We start from the raw sequence: 27,786 nt of genomic DNA, 5'->3' as shown, positions 1-27,786 counted from the left end.
AATACATCAGTGAAAAGGGGAGGATGAGGGGTGTGTGTGTGTGATTGTTACTTTTTTGTCTGTTAATAATGAATGTTCTGTCATCCTAGCAGTCCCAATGAGGATTACAAAACCGACCAAATAAAGTGACTGTGGCATTGCTGCCTCCATATAATTAACTTGGTTATCATTGTATTGTGATCTTTCCCGTTTGGGGGATGCAGGTGGAAGGTTAGATTTATGCACTTCTGTAGCTCTCAACTCTCCCAAAGGTTTCCAGGGGGAATCGTTGGAACAGTTTAAAAGGGGGTGGCTTACGTTGTTCAAATTTTATTTTAAATTTAAAAAGTTGGCTTTTGTCACTTTTGTGAAGATTGAGCATCCAATCAGCCATATCACAGAGCACCTGGAGCTAGTTCCACGAAAATGACAGTAACTGTGTCAACCTGAGCTTTAACAAAACAGCAATTCACAGAACCCCAGTTTCAAAAAGGTCATGTTTATCCTTATTCCAGTAAGAGAAACCAGAATATTTGAAACTGCCTTGACACACACACATTTCTCTACAAGTAACCCAATTAATTGGCCATGTAAACCCTTAAATGGGTTGCACTTAAGGGTTATGTAGTTGGCGCATGTCTGGTGCACTTGGTTAGCCTGTGCGTGTATTAGCTTCACACACACTTCCAGCAGCCACTGGTACAAAATGGTGGAAGTGTCCACAAATAGAAGTTTCCTTAAACACATTATTCATTCTCCTGGTTGAAACAATCTGTCTGAAATCTCTAAATTTATGTTGATAACCACTTTGCCACTCGTTTACATGGTTTAATCTGGCAGCAGCCAAGCAGAAAAGTGTGTGCTGCATGCAATCCAGTAACAGAAACATGTAAAGTGTCAGTTTAGTTTCAGTCCAGCTATTGCTATAGATGTGTTCAAGCAGTGTGATGTGGTGGCACAGTGGCTAGTGTTCATACTACATATCTTTTGGCAGTTCAGGTTGTGGATGGATACAGCACACGAGGGACTAAACATATTCATAAAGCACAAGAAAATGGCCATGTTTGGCTGTGTTTCTGGTCAGTTTCAACAAGGCGCATATGTGAGCTAATGCTGGTAAGCAAATGCTGGTCAGTGAAGCAGCAGTCTTTTATAAAAAAGAAAAAGTAAAGCAAAAGTTACACACTTTTTGCAACACATTATATTTTACTGTAAGTGACTATTGGTGGCTCTGAGGCCAAGGATCTTTGATGGTATCTGGAAGGTTGCTGATTCAAGTTTCATTACTGCCAGAATAGATCTTTCTCCGTTGAGCCCTTGAGCAAGACCCTTAACCTGAAAATTGCTCCAGGAACGCTCTACAATGGATGACCCTGCACTCTGACCCCTAAAAGGTCACACAAAAAGACGGACATTATCCCCACAAAGATTAATATAGTGTATCAAAACAACCTATTTAGTTTTTTGTTTTGTTTTGTTTTTTTAATTTTTTTTTTTAAATAAGTAGTCAGTAATGTGACCAAGATACTTTTAAAACTTAACGTTTTTACGCTGCTTGGTAGATGCAGACCCCATGCTTGCTTTAAGATTCATGGTGTTGGTTGATGATGATTAATCTTTTTAAGCATATATTTTGTTATTGGAGCATTTTTCCAAAGGAGAACTCCATAAGTGGACTTCTGCATGGGCTATTAAAAATAAAATAAAATCCAGATTCTGCCTTAACGAGGTCACTCATCTTTTCCTAGTTTTGTGTGTGCATAGGAATGTACTTCAAGACTTTGTTTGGTGACCGCGGCTCCAGATCAAAATCCAACAGAGCACCTTTGGAATGAAATGGAATGGGAGATTAATTGCGTTAATTAATTAAGTGTGTGGCTGAAACATCTGCAGAAAAGATACTATCGACCAAACAAACCAAAATCTGTAAAGCGGATTTTTAGCAATTTTTGAATTCAGGCAATTCTTTGAGCATGAGACACTTGTACCCAGTGTTGGATAGGTGGGCCAAATAAAGCAATTTTGGGGTGTATATAACAATGTAAGTTAGTTTCGAGCCTAGTGCTATAAGTGCCAATGAGCTGTTTTTTTTTTTTTTAAAAAACATTCAATAAGAATTTAACAGGAACTGGTAAACAGCTTAGTAAAGTGAACAGTAAGCATGGTACCTATGGAAGAAAGAAACCGGGGATACAATTAACATTAGGATAACAACTAATGTAAAATGCAAACATGAATAGGGGAATTGAGTTTATTTACTGTAATTTAGAAATTGCATCAGTTGTATGGAATGTGATTAGGGGAAACACACAAATTAAACTGAGACAGAAATATAACTTTAGGGCAACAAAAAATTTCCAAATGCCCACACACAGCCAATGTACACATATAATATTAAATTAGTGCTGTCAGCTCTTAAAGTTAATATAGGCTATTCTAGCAACTCAGTTTGTAAGGAAATCCAGGAGTCTTAACACTGATAGGGAGAGCATCAAGTTAGAAATTAAAGGACAGTCCTTGTTAGAAAGTTATCGATAAGAGGAGCATCAAGGCTACTTGAGTGAAAATTATCTAAAAGGACTTTAGAATATTTAGGAGGCTGACATCACATATTGGGTATCTAAAATATTAAATTACATCTTTGTAAATGTGAAGCAGGATGTAGCTCTTTTGTGTCTCTTACACTGTGTCTATGCTTGTGATTTGTATTTGTAGTGTCGACCCCAATGATCAGAAGAAAACTGCCTGTTATGACATTGATGTGGAAGTGGATGACACACTTAAAACACAGATGAACTCCTTTTTGCTGTCCACCGCAAGTCAACAGGAGATTGCTGCTCTGGACAACAAGGTTTGTTATGTAGATTTCTCCATTTCTTCAATGTAATAGGGAAACCAGCATTGATTTATTTATGTATGAGGTAGGCAGTGATGTATTTGAAAAAGCATTAGATTTTTAACCTCAAGGTTGTTGGTTCAGCCTCCTAAATAAGAGTGTGAACCTCAGCAATTCAAGTAATCTGCATGCTTTTATTCTAATTGTAAAACATTGTACTTTGCTCCTCAATTACTTAAAAAGAACTGTGTAAAATAAAGCTGTTTTGCTAAAGGATATTTCTAGCGCTTAAGTATCTATATATGGAGGACAGCTATGGACCTGTTAATGAGTTTGTTCAGTTGTGTGATCGTCCTTTTTTTTTACAGCTGAATATCTCCAACACAGAATGTGGCTGTAAGTCTTAGATGGTCACCTCCTTGCACTATATCAACATTAATTAAAGGGGAGATAGTGGACATGGTGGATCACTGTAAAAATCCAGGGATAATCCTTGGTGACAGGCCAAACTTTAATCTTAACACAGAGTGAATTTGTAAGAAGGGGCAGGCATGACTTTTCTTTCTTAGGAAACTCAATAGTTTAAAAGTGAATTAAACCATAATGACGCTTTTTTTTTTATTTTAAAGTCTTGTATTGATTCTGTTACATTTGCTTTTATTTATTTGTTTGGAAACCTCAACAACAAAAATATAAGCTGTCTTAACAACACTGTAAAAACTTAACAGTAAAATTATTGGTTAGTAGACCCCTGTCACTGAGGTGCATTACAAACCGGTTAGAATTAAAGGCCAACTCAGTTCTGTCAGTAATTAGCCATCCTCTGTCTTGTAAGTTTCAGCTGAAGATTTAGGTTTCAGAGCAACAGATTTAAGAACTCGTATTCCCAAAGCTGTAAGCATTTTGAATTGTGCTATTTGTAGGGATGCTGCTAATTGTAGCATTCTGAAATATTTTGTGTACCTATTACGTGTAATTATTCTTCTGTCTACTAATCTTGAGGGTGTGTACAGTATTTTTGATAATACTGGTTTTCAGTTGTTGTGTTTTGGCTTATTTTCTTACATCTTTGTAACAATGTCCTGTTTATGTAATTTCCTTGTGGAAACAAATTTCCCCTTGGGGTAATATAGTCAACCTAACCTATACGCAAAAACTAAAATTAAAGTGTATTAAAAATTACAGAACAGTTCATTATTATGAAAGAGGAACAAGTAATTGAAAACTATGTAAATCAAAAATGAGTGCAGACTATAAACTGGAGTGAACAGGAGCGTCATCAGAGTAAATTTACTCTTCTCCTGCTTAGTGTTTCCACCCAATTACTTCATGTTTATGATGACCATACCAGATACAAAGTGATTACCACCTTTGCCCTGTTTTTTAAAAGTCTCCCTGCATCAGAACTCATCATGAAGACTAAATAAATCAACGTATTTGTTCATTTTCTCCAGTATATAGTCATACTGCTGTTTTATTACACAAGGCTGTAGAGTGAGTCAGAGGATAGGACTGCAAATTGCTGAAACAATCATTTTTTTTTAAGGCAAGGGTAGCCTTATTACAAACATGCAACTTTTAACACTAGTTAAAGAATAATTCTGGCTTTTTGTGAAGTTAAGATTTCATAATCAAGGGTGCTGTCATTTGCCCTAGAAAACTGTTTTAAATGAAGCTGTATTGAGCAAGTTAAAATTATGCAGAGGCCTAAAATAGCAGATCAATATGAAGCAGTCAAACAAATATTAAGCAAAAGCCCTATATATGTATGTGTGTGTATGTAAAATTTAAAGCAGCAAAGATCATGATTTCATAAAATGTCTTCTTTGGAAGCACACCTATGGCAACAAATATCTGTTATATAGAGTACTATTGGTACTTTCAGTTCTGAACGAAAGGTTGTTGTAAATTAAGAGCAGAGCAGCTAGTACAGCTTTCATGTAAACAGTGGAAGTGATTTCTGGTAGAACAGGGGTATCAAGCTCAATTTTGTTGATGGCCCACAGTTTATATATCCAGTGCTGACTGGATTTTATTAACAAAATAAGACAAGACACACAGGTAACCTCTCTACTCACCACAGTCATTATACTCTGCCTCAAGTCTCCTCATGAAGCTGCTTTCCCTCTTTATCATTTTTTCCATCCATCCATTGTAGAATTTACAACAGGTTAGGAAAGCTACCAACAGCCACAGATCCAAAATCCAAACTGGGTGAAACAGTTAGGTCAGCGCGTAAAATCAGGTGAGAGCAGCAGGCAAGGAGATGTGAGAATTTTGTAGCCGTAGTATAGAAGATCAGTTTGCACGTGCATTAATGTACATCATAGGTGGATAGCACTTAACCTCATTAAAAAAATATATATACATGGTGGTTATGGCTCACATAGACCACATTCAGAGTTGGACAGAAATGGATAGCGATCACGTTTAACACAAGTGAAAATGCAAATAGCTTTAGCATATTGTGGTGCACAGATAAACCATTAGCAGCCACTTCTTCTTTTTTTGGCTGCTCCTGTTAGTGGTTGCCACAGCGGATCATCTTAAAAAATTGTTGTCCGCATATTGATTTGGCAAAATTTTACACTGGGTGCCCTTCCTGACGTAACCCTCCTCATTTATCCGGGCTTGGGACCAGCATGAAAAAAACACACTGGTTTGTGCCTCCCCTGTGGATGGGGTGAGAGTATAAATGTATTCTGGCTAAATCACAAACTGGTATAATGTATATACTAAATATATTTTTACGTGATTTTTTTTTTTTTTGTGAAATCTAATGGTCCTCAGGGGCGGCATGTAACATATTTTGAATATTGAAGAAATGGGCCACTTTAGATTTAAGGGCTGGATCTGGCCTGCGGTCCTTTAATTTCAGATTATCACCAAATCCCCTATCGCGGTGGTGTCAAACTAAAGATATGTCTGGAGTTGTTCTGCACAAAATAGCTGTGTTGCAAATGGCTGGTAATTGTACATACCCAGGGTTTTTAAGCAAAATTGAGTGCTTATACTTTCTATTGAACTTTCCACAATAATCCAAATACTTTGAAGCTATGGTTAGTGGACGTCAGTACTCCGGTTAAGTTATGTGAGTGGGACAGTGCATTTCTGTATTAGCAGCTTAAAATCGGTGAAATCTCTCATCTCTCAGGTTACACTTCAATAGGTAGGTGACTAATTTACAGCTAAGGAAGTTCAATGATCAAAGTGACTCTAATGAAAGTAGTCTGTTTTTATTATTCTGTATTTGCTTGCTGGTTCTAGTTTTACTTTTTGGGAAAAGATCTTCAGAGCTACATTCCTGTTTGCTGGAAGCTAGCTGGTCTCTGACAATAACACAGAGTGTGATTGTGTCAAGTCAAATCTCGGCCTCACCAGCAGCTCTTGCATAAGCATTTATTTTAGTTGGCCAAGTGCAAGAGCTGTGTGAAAGAATAATTTTAGGGTAATATAGCATTCATCTTAAACATGTTTCTGACATTAACCGTTTATACTGTTTAATTATATCGAGAAACCAAGTAAAGGCCAAGTGAACAACAAAAGACAAGGATGAACCAGACAAGACTGGAACAGTTGTCACATTCACAGAAATTTCAATAGTGATTGCTAAACCTGAAGGTTTAAGAAGAGTATGAATGTAGTAAAATAGATATATTTACTAAGTTATCGGCATGTGTAAGCCAGCAAAGCAATCAGAGTAAATTTCAGGGGATGTATATACATTAATCGGCACTATTACGTAAATTCAGACCTCTGCCCTTATTTCTGTGATTATTTTATAATAGACTGCTGTAATGAATACTCCTTCTTTAAGCATTTGCTAAAGAGATAAAAGTTTTCTCTTGCATGGTTTCTGACTCAGGTAATGGACAAGTTTTTCTCTTTAGTTAATCATTTAATTTCTTCTGCAGTTGCTCTCAAAATATTTTTAATGTTAGTTTTCAGGAAGGTATCTACTAGTAATCATGCTTTGGAGATAAAGGTAATGTATCAGGTAAAGAAGGAGAGAAGTGAGAGAAAAACCTAGGCATCTTGTGGTAATAAAATCTTGTAAAAGTGGAACATATTGTTAGAAGAACATTTAAGGTATGCTCTTAGTTAATGTGCCAGATCTGAAGGTCTAGATCAATGTGTGGAAACCTTCATTTTGAAATGGACCGGTTTAATTTGGATCGCAAGTCATCTGTCCTCTGGCACTATGGAGCAATGGTACACGTTTCTATCCAGGTCATACTTGCACTGCGCTCACCTGCGATGGGAGTTCTCAGACTCCCCAATTATGTTTCACCTTCCCACTTAATTGCATTCACCTGAATTTCTGGTTGGATTTTTGGGAGGAATGTGAGATGGCAGTTTTGTTGCACAAAAAGCAATTAATTGGACTGTTTAATTTTTATACTGATAATAAGGAGCAAATTAAATGCTTTAAAAGTGTATTGCATCGCTCCATATATCATTTGATCTTTTTGTGATTTTATTTTAAAGTATTGACTAAGGTGAAGGTGGCGCAGTGGTAGCACTGTTGCCTTGCATTAAGGAGACCTGGGATCACTTCCCGGGTCCTCCCGGCGTGGAGTTTGCATGTTCTCCCTGTGTCTGCGTGGGTTTCCTCCCACAGTCCAAAGACATGCAGGTTAGGTGCACTGGCGATCCTAAATTGTCCCTAGTGTGTGCTTGGTGTGTGTGACCTGCAGTGGGCTGGCTCCCTGCCCGATGATTTGTTCCTTCCTTGCGCCCTGTTTAGGCTGGGATTGGCTCCAGCAGACCCCCGTGACCCTGTGTTAGGATATGCTGTAGCTGGTTGGGAAATGACTGACTGACTAAGGTGAAACTCAGCAATGCATCGCATCTCAAGAGTTTAGATAGAGTTGTTTTCTTCAAATTGACCAAATTTGGCAAAAGACATTCACATAAAATTTCTGACTGGAAAACACTTCTTCCCCACCTAAAATGGAAGACTGTGACTGTGGTCTGTACATGTGGTGATAGTATACCTATAAACCTATAATAGTGACCCTTTGGAGCACACAAGGAACTTTTCCTTGTATAAAATTATTAAATATGGCCTCACTTAGCAGAGTTATTGCTTGAGACAACTAATGAAAGTGTCCTAAACTTAATTTATCAATAACCTTGCTTTTAAGTCACTTTGGAAAAAATCAATTTTCAAGCTCTTATCTACTTCACAGTTCCTGGGGCTGGACCCTGATAGACAAGGGTGCAAAGTATGAAATAACTCCAGATAAGCTGCCATCTGCTAACATTTTTTTTTTTATAATAGCCTTTAATAATCTGCTTCATTTTCTGAGTGCTTTACTCCTGTATTCAGTACATACAGTATTTCTCACTTTGACAGAAGAAGTTACTCAGTCACTAAAAGAATAACTATTGAAATTTGAATTTGTGGTTTCGTTTGCTTTCTGACTCGTTAATCCCATCACCACACAGCCTTGCTGTAAGATCAGAGTCGCCCAGTGGCTATGGTGTTCCGGTACCCAACAGTAACCCCAGAGAAGTCACTTTGCCAGTCAGTCTAATTTTACTTAAACAAGACTTTGCAAGCCTATCTGTAGCACTTTGGAGTAGAATTCACCTTGAAAAGTGCTCCAGAGTTTGCGTATTGATTAATATTGCCATTTCAAGTGTTAATTCTTTGATTCCCTCTGTAAATAAAAGATGAGGCCTCAGATACTTATAAAACGGCACTACTTGCGATCACGAAAATGCATAAATCGGCTTTTAATTTTCCTTATTTGAACTGTATTCTCAAGTATGATCTTCCCCGACTCTGAACCATGGCGGCCCACAGTGGCTTCAGGTTTTCGTGCTATTTTCTTAATTAGTGACCATTTTGTGCTGCTCATTAACTTTTACCATTAGTTTAATTGACTTATTTAAGACTCAAGCCCTTCAATTATTTCTCGTTTCCCTACTTTGAAGCCAAAACAGCAAAGAGATGTAAAATAAGCCAACACATGACATCATAAAACAGCTAAATATAAAGAAAGGGTGATGGCCTCTGTAATATTGATCTACTTGGGTCCAGAAAACATCTTGACGGTGTTCTTAGAAAAATGGAAATCTGCAGTTTTGGAAATATCTGCTGTGGCAGAATGAGAGCAGCAATCTGTGGAATTAAAAAAAACAAAACAAAAAAAAAAAACAGGTTTAATTAACAACATAAATTAGCTTCTAATTAAAGTTGTTTGAAGTTCAGTTGGTTGAAGTTTGAGCTCCTAACTTAGCTGGTCATCTGTTGGCTCACTTCACATCTCATTTCTGTTTGGGTGCTGTTTAAAAAAAAAAGAAAACGAAAGAAATCAGAAGACTAAATTTTAAAAATGTCATTTGAAATGAAGGGAAAATAAGATAATTAGAAGTAAAAACTGGTCACTAATTAGGAAAGGGGTTAGAATGAAAATCTACAACCACAATACCACTGCAGAACCAATGTTTGAGAACCCTGCTCTTGTATTCCCAGTTTTGTTTTGCATTGTGATAGCTAAACAAATTGTGATGCAAAGCAATGAAAACAGGGAGGCTGGAATTGAAACTAGAGTCAAACAAGTGAATAAATTTAGGAGGCACAGATTGTTCTGTTTTTTGTATGTGTTTGCTTTAGTTCTCTGCTACTTGAACTGTAAAATAAGCATAACACTCTTGTCACTTTTTTGTTACTGCCATTTACTTTGTAAGGAGAACAAAAGTTTGTATTTAGTGAGGGTGATGGACTGGATCTGCTCCTGTAAGAATGATACATGTGTGCTTTCGTCCAAAGTACTTGCTCTTCTGTATTTGTTTTTACAGTTTGGTTAGGTTTGGGTTGCAGCCCTTATTGTAATTTGCTGTTTGAAAAATTGATGAAAAAACATTTAAAAATATATGGGTAATACAGTGAATAGAGAAGGTGCCTCATTAATCTGATTTGAATCCCACATGCAGCTGTTGCCTGTTTGGAGGTTACAAATTAAATTTATTCACTTAGCAGATGCTTTTATCCAAAGTGACTTTCAAAAGAGGTCAGCATTGTTGTTTCAAACAGTCCCCAGTCTGATGTTTACTCAAGAGTTACAAGATAAGGTTACATAATTGATTATCGTGAGTAAAGAGCTTTAAACCAAACAAAACAATTCAAGACTGGTTAAAAGTGTACTCCACCCAAAAATATTTTTGTTACTTGGGTCTACGTGTTTTGTAGTGAAGACCAAGTTAAATTTTTAATCTTATGTTTTCATGGATAATAGAATAACACTCAAGTCATTTTCAAACCCGCTTAGTCCTGAATCGGGTTGCGGGGGACTGCTGGAGCCTATACCAGCTATCCTAGGGCACAAGTCAGAAATAAACCCAGGACACACACACCCACCAACCACACACTAGGCCCAATTTAAGATTTCAGTTCATCTAACCTGCATATTTTTGGACTATGGGTGGAAAGCCATGCAGACAATTGAAGAACATGCAAACCCCACACAGGGAGATCCAAGCCGTGAACCCTGGTAGTCTTACTATGAAGCAGCAGCACTACCACTGTGCCACAGTCTGCCCTAACAAAATAACAGTTTGATATGATACAAGCCAATGGTGACCATGGCCGGGGTAGGCTTCAGCTATCCTGGATAAAACAAGTTAGGAAAATGGATGGTTGGATGGATGAAAAGTCTTCTGTGTTTCCATATCATTTTAGAGATTCCAGCCTACACCAGCAGATGGCAGTATTTTTTTTTCTTTATCTTCCATACATACACCTGCTTAAAATTCCATTGAGAGGCATTTGGCTTACACTGCTAAACAAACTTGGAAAATATTCATGGACAAAGCTTTTGAATTGAAGGCATGACCAGGTAATGAAGGGGATGGGTTTACAATTCAAAAAGCTAGATTTCTGGCTAAACTCTCTTCAGGTTTGTACACTGCCATGATTTCTGAATATTGTTTGCATACGGCTGGATAACTGATGTGGAGTATGACACAAGTAACATTTTTTTATGAATGTTATTTGCTGCTCACAGTATTGGCCCCCTTCTGGCACCACTTTGAATCCCATTGTATCATTAAATTTAACCATTTTCTTCCCTAAAGAGATTATCACTACAAACAACAAAGAGTAGGTAGGTAGGTAGATTAGATAAAACTTCATTTAATGGGCTTCCACCCCCATTTTGACAGTCACAGTGAGGCATTATGCAGACATATTGCTGTTGGTATGAAGGAGCCCCTGTAATGCTTCTTGACAACACTAATTTGTTGGCTGAAAGCCCACGGTGTTGGTGTGTCAGAGAGAGGATGTGCAGCATTGCTCATAAAGGCACTCAGTTTTAATGCTGCCCTTTGTTACTACATCCAGTGGGTTGAGATTGTGACCCATAGCCGAGCCTCCCCTTCTAATTAGTTTGTTGGTTTGGTGAGCCTCTCTTGAAGTAATGTTATCAGCTCAGCACACTACTGTGTACAAAATCGTACTGGCCATTACAGAGTTGTAGAAGATATGAAGGAATTTACTACCCACACAAAGGCATGCAGTCCCCTTAATATAAAGGGCAGTGCATTCTTTTTTTTCCTTAAGATCTGCTATGCTACTAAGACCAGTCCAACCTGTCATTGATGAGGACTCCTAAGTACTTGTGGGAATGTACCACCTCTACATCCACTCCCTGAGTAGTAACCTAACATAGAGCTCTGCTTTTTGTTGCGGTGAAACAAATAATAATAAGCAGTTCCAAAGTGTGGTTTGACCAGCAGATAGTCCATTATCCAAGACGTCGCCTTGCATATCTCTAAGCCGAACTTTTAATGGGGGTGGCTGGATGATATTGAAGGTAGTGGAGAAATCGAAAAATGGAGTCCTCACAGTGCTTTTAACTTTGTCCTGGTGAGAATAAGTCTTGTGGATCAGGTAGGTAATCCTCCACTCCAGTCTTTGTCCAATAAACAAGCTGTAGTTTGTCTAAGTGGTCTACCACTAGAGGAATCCTATTCCAAGACCAGCCTTTCAACCGTCTTCATGGTAATAGGAAACATAAGTGCCGCTGGTCTGTAGTCATTGGGTGCCATCTCTGGAATAGGAATAAAGCAGGATGTTTTCTATAGCAGTGGCACTTCCTGAGCCTTATGGACAGACTGAATAGGTGACATGGGATACCATAAAGTTGGTCAACACAGGCCTTAAGAACTTGTAGACTGACTCCATATGATACCATAACTTCCTCCCTTGTCTCCTTACTTGGTTTCCCATTATGGACAGCCCATACTGGTTTTCAGAGGTGGATTCGTCATTGGCCATTTCAGTTGACCTGGTAAGAGTTGTTAATGTAGTTGGGATGGTGTGTTGTGAAGATTGGGGACTGGTGACTGGCAGGTGATGGAAGGGAAATTAAAAAAAAAAAAAGGTTCAGGGTATCATTCCCTTCTAGCACCTGAGTCATGGATTGCCAGAGTTCACTATATATGCCCAGTCCTGTCCAGACATCTTTCATTTTATTCTGAGTGAATTTATTTTCTATTTTAGCTTTCTAAGATTCCTTTCCTTCACTCAGCTTTTTCTTTGCTATGTGTCTTTCACCAGATTTGGATATTCTGTTTTTCTCATTCAGAAAAGCTCCTTAGCTCTTTAGTAATTTAGTAAGTTTATTGTTTGGAAAGTAACATACTCTCTTTTCTGTCTTAATGCTGTGGTACACTCAGTCAATATCTGCTGTGATGCAGTGACCAAGTCCCTCAATATCATCCCCATGTGATTTGCACATCATTTCCCAGTCTTTCTTTTGAAGAAGTCATTTCAACCTCCCGGCTCCACTTCACTACCCAGGTGGTAGCATGTTGCTAACTTATAACCGGTTTGTAGCTGAGCGTAATCAGGGTGTGGTCAGGTTTACACTTACAAGCATCTTTAACATTTGAATAGGGCAGGTACACTTATTTTCTTGAGTGGAACGTGACTTAAACTGATTGAAGTTTTTTTTTGTTTGTTCCTCCCAAAGTCACATGGTTGAAGAAACCACATATTATAACTGCTGGGTCAGAATGATTCATCAGTAAAGTGTTGGTGACAGGGTGAATCATTTCTGTTGCTGAGCCTGCATCTGCAGAGGGAGGAATTTAACATTATCAAGGCTAATGTATCTTATCTTCCAACATGGATAAATTCTGACAGTCAAAATTTCATTGTCTGAACTACAAAGTATAGTTTTAACGTTAATAGGCTCCTTTTTATACCATTCGTCATTCACATAGATGACCTTGTTCCCTGTTATCCTTTTTCCACACCGCACTGGCTCTGTGATTGCTCGAGTAAAATGAAATCAGTCCAGCATTAACACAGTGTCAGCTGTATCAGGTTTAAGCTAGCTCCCTGTAAACCACAAAATGCGACTATACCTGTCTGTGCCATGGCCTGACAATCCATCAGTCTCATTTGAGTGCGATTGAGCAGTGCCCATCATGATGGATGGCAGACCAGTTCTGAATCCTTTTCACCTTTCATTTATTCTTGAGCTAGCTCTTTGCCTTGACAACAGACAACACTGAGCTGCTTGGGTGCTCACAGTTGCACCGCAAATAGCAGATTATAGGAGTATTTAGTACACCCTACTTTTATTTAATCACCATCTCTTATGTATCCAGTTGTTGCAGACATAAGGGAGCCTTCAGAAGTAGCTAATAAAAGAAAACACCATTTTTTGCTAGAGCATTCCTTTAAGGACCATTTCTGTTATTTATCTGTTTTGTATATGTTTGTTTATTTTTGTACTTAAACTATTTTTTTTTTTTTTAAACTTATGCTTTTTTATCCATACGTTCTATATGAGGATGTTTAGGGTGGTCCAGATTAAATTATGCAATTTTCATTACACTATAGCCTATTAAGTTTATTACATAGAAAATCACCCGAAAAACCCGGACCATCGAGAAGTGTGTGAACTGACGACATAAAGAATCGTCCCCACATAAATTAAAGTCATCCAGACGATCTGCATAATTAGATCTGGACCATCCTATACTTTTGTAATGTATTGCAGTTCAGTTCTGCAATAATGCGATTCATTAGTGTTTTTTTTTTTTTTTATTTGACTGAAGTTAGACTTGGAATTCTATTTCTTGTAAACAAAATGTGTCCATCTGCTAGATCTTTTAAGACACTTCTTGACTCATTATAGTTATATGCTGACTGCATAGTTGTTATACATAACTATTGAGTATGCAGTAGTCTCCTCAGCAGTGGCATTACTGCATTAAGGGTCAGTGGGGCACAGACTGTCCAGATGTTGTGTAAAATAAGTCAAGTTCCTTCAGTATTTCAACTTGCTTATAATAACTCTCAACTTTGACAATTTCATCATTTTTTTCCGTTTTTTGATCATATTCTGTCTATCTCATATTCTTATCTAGAGAAATTCTGATTTTTGTAGTATGTGAAGTTGTGTTTATGTCAGGTTCTTGAAGTCCGTCTCCAGCTGAGAGGGGTAGCACTACTTGTTCTGGAGTGTTCTAGGTTTACCCCTCGGTGTGTGTGTTTGGGGGGCCAATTTTCTTTTTTTAATCAACCATTTGTATATATGTTTTTAAGCTTTTCATTCCGCATGCAAAGGTAAAGACATGCGTAAAGTCTAGTACCATTTTGATCTTCACTTGCCACTGATGAAGGGTCATCTTGCAGCACTAAATTTGATAAAAAAACAAGGCTAAAAAAAACCTTGCTTGTGCTGCTCTTTCTACTTGGAAATGTCCTGGTACTGAAAGAGGACTATACAGGACTGGTGTACAGAATTTTTTTTTTTTTAATAATAAATTGTCAGCCTGAGTTTTGTGTCCAGGTTTGTGGTATGCATGTTGTTGTGATATATCCTTTTTCACTACAAAGCCATTTGTTTCTAAACTTGAGGTGTTGCTGTTTCAATTTAGGTCGAAATTTAACATCTTATTAATGAAAGAAACATCCTCTAATAGGACAATTCAATAATCAGGCAGGAGAAAAGCTGTTCATTGTATCTTTTAATTACTCGTCAGCAAAATGCCTTGGAGGGAGCATTCTTCAAAAGCAGTCCGTTACAGCATGGTCAGAGAAACAAAGAATAGAGGTTAAATTTATAAACTGTTAAATTTACATATAGTATCAATCAATGCATACATTTTACACTGGTTGGTGCATTGGTTTACACCCAAATGATTTGTATAAAATTAAAGTCTATTATATTATATTCTGGTGGTTCTTATACCTTTTAGTTGCACCACCACCTTTTAAATTTCTGTGCATATAACAGTTGTCCATTCTTGTTGCTTATAGGACATCTGCTGATTTCTTAGTCATCCTTCAGTACATTTTGTATATTACAACAGCCTTTCTTCTGGTACATTCTTTATTTACCATCTCAGTATTTTTCCTAAACCAAATCTTATATTTCAGCGTACATTTTGTTGTTCACTTGATCTTTATCTCGTTTCTGACATTTATTAACCCTTTATGCTATTTCTTAAAGATGAGCGCTGTGTTACCCTAAATTTATTCTTCTAAATTTATTCTTCCACATAGGCTGCGTGTTTTCCTGAGCAGTGGATGGTTGAGAGGTTCTCTGTATATTTAACATGTGAATCTGTTTTACTGTAGTTTGTCAGATGAGGATGATGTCAGAGATTATCACAATGATCTGATACCATTCAAGACCAACCAGGTGTTAGAATTTTTTTTTTTCTGACATGATTGATAGAGGAATTTGCCCATCTTACTAGGCATTAGCAAAAAGGGACAGATATTATTATTCAGGTAAGTTAATGTTAACATTAGTGAGGTGTGTAAATCCTAAAGGAAACTTGTGGAATGTTTTCCTGTACAATTTTCAAGCCAAAAACGCCACTTCTCAGTAAGAACCCTAAACTGAACAAGTGATGTTTGAACTTGCATATAAGTACTATACTATCATGAATGAGTGGATCTCACCAAATTAGTTATGGATTGACCTACTCACACATCCTAAGCTTAGCATACACACACATACTCGCGCACACACAAAGACCCAATCCAATTAAGTACTGATTATAAGAGATGCCTGCACAGCCTGACAATCCTTAGTGCTCCAAACATGGACTCGTTAGCTTCAGCATGAACATAACATGGATGTCCCTGGACATAACCATCCTGGGTGATTTTACCTTTATATCTGAGAATATCCTTGACACATGGAGGCAGATGCACCATTACAGTGTCTCAAGATATAACCTAGATGCTAAAGGCTGACACACCTTGGCCTCCCAGATACATGAATGCTGCTGCTACTTATTGGTTAAAGTTACTTAACCACCAACGATGTGTTACTCCCATTGTTCTACCTTCTGTTATGTGGGTGTCCTGCTTCTGCCTGCTAACCTTGTGAGGAAGGAGAGTCTCAGTCTTTCTACTCCAGGTGTCCTGAATGTACTTTATTACTTTAGACACTCAATGTATAGAATATATTCAGACAGTATAGAAATTTAAAAGCAAAGCGTTATTTTTTTAAAATGGAATAATAGCAAATTAACTAAATCAAATATTTAATAGAAATTAGGGAACTATAAAGTATGGATGTAAAGTCTTGCTAAAGACTTGCTTCACAGCCAAAAGTCTCACTGAATAATACTTTCAGTAAAGATCTGGAAACTGAAGATTAGTATCAAAGTAGCAGACATCTTGGGTGGTTTTTAGATTCAGCAGTTGGGCTGATTCATGGACTGTATCTTTGATGTCCAGGTGGATGGAGACTCTCTGATGGAATGGAGGACCCCCCCCCCTCTCTATCACTCGCATTTGGGCCATTGTTTATGCCTAATTCTGTACCTTGTGATTTCACACAGATATTTAATTAAATACTCTGATGATCAACAGGTCTGCCTTAAAGTATTGATCATAAGATCAAGGGTGCTTATCTGTGGTGTTTTCAGTCTCCTTTCCTCCCATCTAATGTTTAAGTTATAAACTTTCTGTTCTGAGATTACAGTGGAAGTTATATATTTACAAAACAAAACAAAAAAGACAAAATGCATAGAATTGAAACATAAACAGAAGACATTTTTTTCTAGTGCCACTCACAGGACCTCGTGGTGCTCCTGTATATGAAAACATGTGTGAGCTCAGAGTTCAAGTACAGTTCATCATGTTTTCTTGCAGCTTGCTTTTAATATATATTGCCTGCCATCTAAAATTGACGATCGTTCACTCAGTAACATATACACAATCCAACCTTAACTGTCTGTGTTTCCTGATGAGATGAAGCCTTGTGTTTTAAAGAACAGAATGTTTCCTTTTTAAAATACTAGCCCCCTGCTCGCTTCGCTCGCCAATCCCCGTGTTTGGTTTTCTGGATACACACTTTTAAGATGTTTTTTTTCTTTGAATTGTTGCTATTTTATTAGTTTCACTTTTATTGCAGAACTTCTGTAAAAGCAATATTTGTAATCTTGAGAGTCCCAATATGCTGAGTCTTTTTAATGAGGTCAGTGAGACATGCATTTAATGACTGTATCATAATTCAGGATAGGTTTCTCAGTTTGGAATTTCAGCACAGACAAAATGATCTACATCATCAGCAGTTAATAATTTTTTTTTTTTACAAAGTAACCAATAAAATGCATGTGCGGTAAACTCCGTTTTTGAAATTCTCAAGATTCTTTATTTGTCACATGCATAGTTATAAAGGACAACACGCAGTGAAATGCATCCTGATCCGCTTATCAAAAACTGTGCAAAGTTAGAAGAATATCAGTTATATTAACAAAAACTCATAGATTGAAAGATAACAGTATAGTAGAATATAATAAATAAGTAAAATTATGTGAATAAAGTAGAATTAAGTGTTAAGGTGCAATAGTGTAGTGATTATTGTGCAAAACCAAAGTCAGACTGGTGCATAGTTAAATGAGGCAGTTTGTTTGTTTACGCTACTGGGATCTTTACTTTCTTTTTTTTTTCTATTTTCTAGTTTTCCTACTTTCATATCCTCATTTTCTCCACATGTGTATAGCGCCTTTTTTTTTTTTTGAGCCTTTCTAATTTCACTGGTTTCATAGTCTCTAACCTGCTCTGCTTGTGTTTAGCGCCAACGTTTGTAAACGTCCTTATGAAGTTCTACTTTGTCTTTTACTTATTGTCTTTTAATTCTGAGCCGGATTGGATGTGCTTTTTTTTCAATTCCACTTGTTCCTAGCTGACAATTACTTTCCTTATTTTCTGAATTTGCACCTCGATTATTCTTTTTTGCTCATTTTTCTCTCCAACACTTTTGAGTCTCTTTTCTCCACGTTGCTTTTTCTTCACTTAGATGTCGACATTTCATTTATAACGTAATGTCCTTATGCGCTTTATATGCGCTGAGAGTCCTGGGTCTGTGTGTGCTCAAATCCTTTAGACGAATGAATGTTTTGCTGCCTCTTGGCTTATTTGATATTGATTGTAAAGAGGGGCGTGTCTTGCAAGAATCTCATGTTCCACGTCATCGCGAGACGGTCCTGGGTCAATCTCTTGGCACAAAGTCTGTTTAAGGTCCCCGGCGAGATGCTCTGTGGCCATCTCGCGGTTTCTTTTAAATATCTTCCGTGATCTTAACATGAAGATCACGTCTCGACACCCTTGTGTTTCTCTCCATTTTTTTATAATAGAGAGATACAATCAGAATATGTACAAATATGCATTTTAAATTCTTTTGGCTGGTATACCCTTCACCAAATGTGGTACATTTCATTTAAAAAATAAAATGTTGTTTTTCGTAACAGGTTATTTATTGAGGGCGTGATGCAAGTGAAACTGCCACCACATGTGACAAGTAATTTCATCTGAGTGTTTTTTTTTTTTTCTTGTAATCGTCCTTGCCGGACAGGAAGAAGAGTCTTTAAGTGGAGAGAAGACCTAGTTTGTACTTTTCAGGAGCATGTTATATTCCTAGGACAGTGCTTGCAAATTACTTGTTTTTTTGTGTTTTTTTTTTTTTTAAACTCTTTCTATTAAGCGGCACTATGAACACTTAATTGCTTAACTTCAATATGGACAGTGCTGTTTGAATAAGAAACTCTGTAGTATTGCTGATGTTAGCGGGAATGGAGAAGCAATGCATTTTATTGTACACATTTCAGTAAAACTACATTGACCCCCACCCATAGGCGACACAAAAAACCCTATGTGTACGGGTGACATAAGTACCACGATGGAAAATGTGATCAAAATGTGAAGATCTCTGCTATAATAGTTTTTCATTCAATAAAAAAAATAATAGGACACAATAAGTAGTTGCATTATTTGTTATTTCAAAAAATGTTTTTTGTTTCTAAACCCTTGTGTCATTCTATAATTTTTGTTGCTTTTACCAGATTCATGAGACCATTGAAACAATTAACCAACTGAAGACCCAAAGGGAGTTCATGCTGAGCTTTGCCAGGGATCCACAAGGGTTCATCAATGATTGGCTGCAGTCACAGTGCCGGGATCTGAAGGTTTGTATTTCAGGGGAGAGTGATGCCAAGTGGTTCAGGCATAGAGCAAAGTGTGCTTATTTGAGTGCTTTTTCTTTATTTTTTTTCCACTAATTTGAGTGGGTTTGAACACAATGTTTAGAGTAGGTATGATAAAAGAACTGGTAGTTTAGGTACAAGCCGATACCAATTTTCCAAAAAACATAACAGTTCTAACTTTTTTCATTATCCGTAGTACTGAGTGACAGTCAGTATTGGACTCATGCATGGTTGGCAAGTAGACTAATTACTCGGGAATAGTAATACATAAAAAGTATTATGTGACAAAAATGTGAATAAGAACTTCATATAAAAATGTCTCACGGTGATGGTAATACAGCACCGCATCACCACATGCGAAAAAGAAAAACAGAAGTCATGCCTAGAAATACTTTTTCTTCAAAACAGGAGAATTTAAGCATGTGATTAAGGGAATAGTGCTTATTACTTTTTAAAAAGCGAAATCAGAAACACGGGGTTTCGTTATTACATCTTTTATTCCGTTATGGGCTTAGTTAAATCTTTTAGGGCTAATTGTTTTTACTTCCTTTTGTTTCAGGGCTGAATATTTTTCCAAAATAACTCAAGTTTTCTAAAAAGTACACAAAGCAAAGATTTCACGCATAATTAAACATAAATTCTTATTTATGACAAATGTTACTCTTTGTTGCAGGAGCCCCTACAGTAGGCGCATTCACATACTTATTACATACGTGTTTGTCCCATCACTCATAAGCTGAAAAGCACTTTCTGATAAAAAAAAAAAACAAACACTGCTTGAAGTAGTCAACGTGGCTGCTAATCCGTTGTGTCCACCAGCATGCTGCGTCATTTGGTGAAGTCCAGTTGCTAGCTTGTCTCCCACAGATCCATGTCTGTATAGTCCTCCCAAACCTAATGTTTTCGTAGGCGCGTCAGCTGCACTCGCGTGTCCATCACTACGATCAGCTGGCGACCGGTCAGCTGATGCAAGTACCTGACTTTCGCTTTTAATCTCCAGATCACTTGTATCAAAATCGGAGTTTGATAAGTCAGAGTCCAATTCAGCAATAATACATAAATAGAGTATTGCACTTTGTGCATTTGCTTTACTCTCTTATCCCATTTGTCGATGCCATTATAGACGTTGCTTACTCTATGCTATTCATGCACACGCAGGGTTTCAATGTCAAGTCAACGAGTCTACAGTCCTCCGAGCAAAGAGGGTCGCCCTCTGATATCCATTCTCAACCCCTTGTGTTGACAAAAGTCGACATCCGCCCTAAAAGATTTAATAAATAGCATCACTGATGCTTTGTAATCACAATGATGTGACTGATTTGATGCAAGTTTTAATCATTCAACTTGTAGTGTCATGATGTTGTAAGAGGAGACAAGGTGATGGCCTGATGAATTTCTTTTTAATGCCATGTCCTATAATGGAATTAAATGAGCATCCATCCATTTTCTAACCATTTTTTACAGTTTGTGGTCGCGAAAAATATGTTGCATGCACCATGTACTGTTAAGAATACAGGATTGTGTGCACTGGCACACTGAACTTTTAGCAAGTAAAAACTGAGGTCAGTTTTTAAATGAAGTGGCTAATTGGCTTGTTCACATTGGCAATGAAATGAGCTTCTCCGATTTTTAATGCCAATATATTTATTTTGTGCTTCAAAGCAATGACAGTAGGACAGAGAAAACAACATGCCTCATTGCTAAATACAGATATGCAAACGCTTAATTTGATGTCATTCTATTTGCTTGTGAAGCCAAACTAATGTTTATATATTTAATCCCCAAAATGTGAAAAACATAGTAAAAACACGTCCTGTGTTTCAAAGTATATTGGTGAGTATAATGTAGTCTATCAGTTAAACTGCAGATCCAGTTAATGTTTTACGTCTGGACTAGTACCCCGACCTAGCAACAACAAGGTCATATAGGATGCTTTAAAAAAGGGTTTTTCACAGGAGTTCTGAAATAATGGATTCATGTAAAGCTGACAGGTTTGATTTCACATAGGACATTAAAGTTTGGAAAAATGTAAAAAAATAAATGAATAATAATAAAAAAAGGATAGAGAATTAAGTTTAAGGATTTTGTGACTTATAAAATTGAATCTGTTTGACTCGTCCCTTACCCTTTAGTTTGATTTTTAACAGGCTAATGATGCAAATATAAATCCTATAATAGCAAATGTTTTATACAAAAAAAAACAGCTGTACAGAGTTGGTTTGAATTAAAATATCCTGAATTGTTTTGGATTCACCAATTTAACAGTACAGATAAAATGTTGTTTATGTGTTGTAAGCAGTAAGTTACTGGAGAGAAAATGTCAGAATAAATTGTATAATGTGCATATAAGATAAATCGGGTAGTCCATGTTGATATCATCCTTTATAAATCCCCTCAAGATTATAAAATTTCCTTCATGTGTTGTTATAGCAGGTAAATCCCTATGTCCATCACACAATAAAATTCAGGCCCTGCATTGTATTTTGATATTTATAAATGCCAATACCAGTTTACTCAAATGATAGTTGAGTAACGTCCTGATGGGTATACCAGTGTTTTAAAGCTGCTGCTACTGCTAAGCAATCTCTGACATTTCCTGAGTTTTGATGCTCATGTTAGGTGTCTCAGTCACTGTTGTTTTTTTCAGTTAATGAACTTATCCATGTTGTTACCAGGGCTGAGATGGAAATGCTTATCCATGCTTTTATCTTATCATATCTGGATTACTACAGCTCTCTTTCTACCTGCCTGAGTAAAGCTTATCTCATCTTGAGGCTGTTCAAGATGCAGCTGCCAGGCTTTAATTTCGTTCACACAAATAGACCTGCATCTCCCCAGTTTTCTTCTCTCTACATTGGATCTCAGTAGAATTTAGGATCTAGTTCAGAATTCTGGTACTCTCTTAGAGAGGTCTGCATGGTCAAGTGCCCCAATATATCATATACCACCTCAGGTCATGTTCTGAGCTCAGTTAGATGATCTTTCATTTTCTCATACCAAACTAAAGACACATAGGGATTATTTTATCCATTACAATTCACTGCTCCAAAGCTAGGGAACAGTCTTAAACTGATGTTGATCAGCAGAGTCTATTGAATTGTTGAAATGTCAATTTAAGGTGCATCTGTTCAAACAGGTGTTTGGGTAACTTTGCCGTCTTGGTAACTTTTCTATTGTCCCTTGTATTGTATTGTTTAATATGTCATTTTATTTTGTGTTTTATTGTTTAGAGCTTTTTGACTTTTGTCTGTGATAGGCACTTCATAAATTATTTTTTTTTTAATTTTACTTACTGTGGCAGAGTTTTTGGCAGGCAATGTGGTGGTGTGCTTAAGGTTTTAGACATCAGTCCCTGAGGTTGTGGGTTCAAATCCTGCTGCTGACACTGTGTGACCATCAGCAGGTCACTTCACCTGTCTGTGCACCAATTAGAAAAACAAAAGAAATGTGAAGAATTCCGTCTCCAGTGTTGTAAGTCACCTTGGGCGAAGGTGTAAGCCAAATACGTAAATGAATTAATATTTTTACATTCTGTCACAGAGAAAAGCACGGTATTGTTCACTCTAATAATGGAGGTATTTTTAATTTAAATCGGTTGAAAAGGATGTCTGGTTTTGACATGGTATCGAAAGATATCTAGTATCGTGAAATTTCACTGGTACTGAATACTAAAATTTTGGTATCATGACATCCCTAGTTCAAAGTGTTGTGAAATACTCGAACATGTCTCTCTTTTGTCAGTGTGTTGAAATAACCAATTTATATAATCCGGTCATACAGTCCCCTCTGTGTTCAGTTGTATGTCTTTAAGTACATTTCACAACAGTAGGCTGCATTTGTAGTGAAGCTGGTCTCTCATTGAGGGTTAAACATCTCTGTTGTCAGGCATAGTGAAGGCAAATTAAGGTACAACAGAAACAATTACGTTAGGATTGATGAATGAGCAGAATTTGTTCAACTGATAGGATAGGAATATAAGTAACAAACTGATAAAGTTTGCAGGTGACACCCATTAGATAATTTGGGATCCATTAAATCATTGCAGAGAGACATGGAGAGCATACAGGCTTGGGTAGATTTGTTGAAGATGAAATTTAATGTCAGTAAATGTAAAGTATTACACCTAGGAAGTAAAAATGTGAGATCTAAATACACAATGGGAGGTCTGAATATCGAGTCCACCTTATGAGAAGGATTTAGGAGTCATAGTGGACTCAACTGGCAGGCAGTGTTCAGAAGCCATTAAGAAGGCTAACAGAATGTCGGCTTATATAGCACCTTGTTGTGCGGAGTACAAGTCACAAGAAGTTCTGCTCAAGCTTTATAACACACTGGTGAGGCCAGTATTTTAAAATGACCTCCTCAAGAATATGGGGACACAGTTGGAAACTTGTTAAGTGTAAATTTCACACAAATATTAGAAGGCTGTTCTTTATACAGAGAACTAAAGACACTTGGAATAAGTGACCAAGTAGTGCGGTAGACAGTAAGCCTTTAGGGACTTTCAAAACTCGACTTGATGTTTTTTAGAAGAAGTGGATAGGACTGGTGAACTTTGTTGGGCTGAATGGCTTGTTCTTGTCCAGATTGTTCTCATGTGCTAATAATTGTTTTTAATGCAGCTACAGTGACTACATTTGCTAGCATTCTACCGTGTAGCTTTTTATTTCCCCCTTTTAAGAAACTATATTGTCCAAGTTCATTGTTTTGGATTTCATGGTAATGAGTGATTTGTTATCCTGCTTGTGAGTTGTCATTTCATTTAATTAGACTTGCAATGTGATACGTCGTTTCCTTATAATATGTTTTGCTTGTTATTTTTAAAGATGAACTTTTTGTGCAAGTGAAAGGGTTTCAATTAAGCCTTCCATTTATACGTATGTGTAGCTGCTTTTACCCAAATTACCAAAGTTCGGCAACTTTAGTTTGCTTCATGGGATTCTGGCAATAGCTCGACGCTTTGAAATGATTCCGCAGGCAAAATATCTTCGTTTTTAAAAGCTTTAGTTAAATTTCCAAGTAAAGCAGTTCACACAAAAATAGGGAAAAAAATTGATCAGTTTAAAGCTTATATATCTTGTTTCATTTCTTTAAGTTTTCCTTATACAGCTGAACCATTTCTAAATGGTTAGAAAACTGTATGCCTATCCCATTTATAAACTGCAAATGGGTCTTTCTGTCCATGCTAGCAATGGGACTATTGCAAAACACACAACGGCTTAATTAACACACTAATCTATACTAATAAAAGGCAAAGCACTGACTGACACAGACTCACTCACTCACTTCCCGTGTAGGTAGAAGGCTGAAATTTGGCAGGTTCATTCCTTACACCTTACTTACAAAAGTTAAGCAGGTTTCATTTCGAAATTCTATGCGTAACGGTCATAACTGAATCCTACTTACGTACTTATATACGTCCATAGCCTGCAGCTCGGTCGCCGTGTGAGGCAGAGTTGCGTCCCCCATCCCCACGCCTCCCACGTAATTGAGTGCCTGCCCATATAAGGCCATCCGTCACCAGCAATCCAATAGACACACTGCCGCTGGCGATGCCTAAGACAAATACAATTTTCGCGAGATACAAGTTTAGTGAGAAGACGCAAGGTATAAATGAGACTTTTCATCACTTTGTAACGGGGTTAAAATTGCTGGTGAAGGACTGTGCTTATACAAACGAAGATGAGATGGTCAGGGATAGAATAGTGTTTGACACAAACTCAGCAAAAGTGTGAGAGAAACTTTTAAGTGCCGGGTCTGAGCTAACATTAAATAAAGCCGTGGACATCGCACGAGATAGCACAAGCACAGCTGAGAACCTGCAATGCGTGTACTCCGAGCGGCTCACGTGAACTGACTGTGAACGCAGTACGCACACAAAAAGCAAGAGCTCCAAAGAGCGCTGAGCAAAAAACGTATTACACAATTGAGAAGGCAGCAAAAGAATATGAAGCGAGTGACGCATACAAGCATATTCATAAGTGCAGCTACTGCAGAAACAAAGCACACAGTGGAAAAAGTCAATGTCCAGCTAAAGGAAGACAGTGTAAAAAATGTGGTAAATTGAAGCACTTCGCTAAAGTGTGCAGGACTGGGAAAGGTAAACCTGTGCATGCAGTGTGTGATGTCTCAGATAAAGAGGAAGACTGTTTATTGATGCAGTAAGAATGGAACAACGCTCTGAATCTGAACAAGTCTTTGTAGATATATCAATAGGAAAGCAAGGTGTAAAGCTTACGTTTAAATTAAGTTCATAGACACGCTGCCGGTAAATATTCACAGGCAAATCCACAATTTAATACCGGGAATGCCTGTTAAACATCTTAGATTTATGCATACTGATTTGGGTAGTGAACACTTCGATGAATGAAACCTGTTATCTTTACAACAGTTGACAAACACGGAATGTAACTTGAACACAACACATCCTACAAATACGAACCTGATTGAAAGAAATAATGATAATCAAATCCTTGATGACAGCAACACTCATAACAATCACAAAACAATTACATTGACAATCATGTTACGTTATTTTTAAAATGTTTCCTTTTCTTTTTCATAACTTCTTTAACACACTACTTCTCCGCTGCAAAGTGTGGGTGTTTTGCTAGTATCACAGATAGAGCTAAGAAAGTTCTAGCTCATATTAACTTATAGGGGGTGAAAGGCTATACCACAAACTTTAGCTATGAAAGAAGATTATATTCTGTTCAGATTAAACAAACACTAGTATGGCTTTAACTTAAAGCATTAGCTTTCTAAGATTGGCTCTTACAGTTTGATTCACATAGTAGTTCATCTTTTAGAGTTCTGTTTTCATCTTTAAAGAAGCATTAGGCATCATTGGTGCAGCTATGGTATTTTTCTAATCATTCAAGAAGTATGACTTCATTATTTCTGATGCTTTGTACCATCTTATCAATTCCACAGACCATGACTGACATTGTGGGTAACCCGGAGGAGGAGCGCCGAGCTGAATTTTATTTCCAGCCTTGGGCTCAAGAAGCAGTCTGTAGATATTTCTACTCTAAGGTAACGTCACAGCACCAGGCTTCCTTATTGCCAGTGCTCAGGTTTTGTTTGCTCTTCAGTAGAATTCCACTCATTATAGTCCTAATGTAATGGTCTGTAACTCCTGTTCTGTCCTGCCTATGCATCTCCATTATGTCCCAATTTAGCCTTCACCGCCTCCTCTTTCTTTTCCTGTTTAGGTTCAGCAGCGAAGACAAGAGCTGGAACAGGCGCTGGGCATTAGAAACACATAAGCATATAGCACACATGTCCTGGCCCCTAATTGATGGGTGGAGAGTGGTCTCAAGAGAGTGGGGCTCGGCCAGTCATTCATGGGAACGGACCATTTCAGGGATACGCAAATTTGCACAGGCTTCGGTCAGTGGTGGTTCACACAGGTTTGGCTAGGTCCAAGGGGAAGTACGTTCACTTTCATTGGCACTCTTGCACACAGATGTTGGTGCAGAAGTGGCTCCATCTAGGATCAGTAGCCTGCTGTATGACAGGGAGAAGTACCAAGAACAGCAGCCTTACCTCTACCTTAGTTTTATTTGTATTTTAGTAGCTGCTGCTTGTTGACCTATCACTAGACTGTATGTCTTCACATTTGCAGAACAATTTTTGCGTCCCCTTACTTCTTATCCCCAAACCCCCCTCCCCATCCTGTAGACACTAAGTGAGAATCTTGCTGGGCAAGCAGTTTGAGTGAAACTTGTTAAACTGACATGGGATCCCCATTAATTGGGGATTACTTCTCATAGATTCTTATTTAAAGTTATCTTTAACATGTCCATTTTCTTTCTCCTTTAATTAACTAAAGTTCTCTATAGCCTTGCCCCCCTCTTCCTTTGTTTTTTTTAAAGCAGCTATTCCCAGAGCCTTATGCTTCACAGGACACACAGATAAGCCAGGGAGTCAAAATGTCATCACAGTAGTAGTTTTCCTCTGTGGAATACATTTAGCAGATATTTGTCCTGTTGCCCAAAAAAAGCTCTGGCAACCCTTTTGATCTCCATAACAGCCTTCATCACACAGCTCACCGCTCCCACGTTTGTGTTATGTGGCTGCTGAGAAATGGCACCACCTTCCGACACCAAATGAAAGCTAACAATGCAATAAGATCAGCCTTCAAGTTTCTGCTTTTTACACCAATTATTGCAAACAGCCCTAAACTATTAGGATCATCTCTAAAAAGTATGAATGTGAGGTCAACCTCTGAAGTCTCCTAACTACCTTCTCTCAACCAGTTGCTGTTTAGTTCAGGCCAGTTAGGTAGTTTGTGTGGCAGCGAAGGCCACTGCATAGGGTAGGACTCAAAAAAGTCGGGCAATTTGTAACCCCTGCTGTCTACATATTTATAAAGTTATGAGTTATTTGTAGGTGTAGATCCCCCCCTTCTAAACTTAAGGACCAAATTATTTTTCATCTGATTTGTATTTGCTGTATGTGTTACCCATGTTTTAATAAAGGCGACCATTAAAGTC

The 27,786-nt window shown here is 37.6% G+C and overlaps 1 protein-coding gene across 1 annotated transcript in view; it reads left to right on the top strand.

Annotated features, from left to right (window-relative positions):
• Nucleotides 1-27,786, top strand: part of smarcd1 (SWI/SNF related, matrix associated, actin dependent regulator of chromatin, subfamily d, member 1) — a 70,488-nt gene extending 42,702 nt beyond the window's left edge. Inside the window, exons 10-13 of the mRNA XM_039746782.1 lie at nt 2,695-2,830; nt 19,148-19,270; nt 26,222-26,323; nt 26,503-27,786. Coding sequence (XP_039602716.1) covers nt 2,695-2,830; nt 19,148-19,270; nt 26,222-26,323; nt 26,503-26,556 — 415 coding nt within the window. The 3' untranslated portion in view covers nt 26,557-27,786. The remainder of the gene's footprint in view (nt 1-2,694; nt 2,831-19,147; nt 19,271-26,221; nt 26,324-26,502) is intronic.

The sequence above is a fragment of the Polypterus senegalus genome, chromosome 3, assembly GCF_016835505.1.
Source record: "Polypterus senegalus isolate Bchr_013 chromosome 3, ASM1683550v1, whole genome shotgun sequence".
Classification (NCBI taxonomy): domain Eukaryota; kingdom Metazoa; phylum Chordata; class Cladistia; order Polypteriformes; family Polypteridae; genus Polypterus; species Polypterus senegalus.
This window is presented reverse-complemented; position numbering and strand designations above follow the sequence as displayed.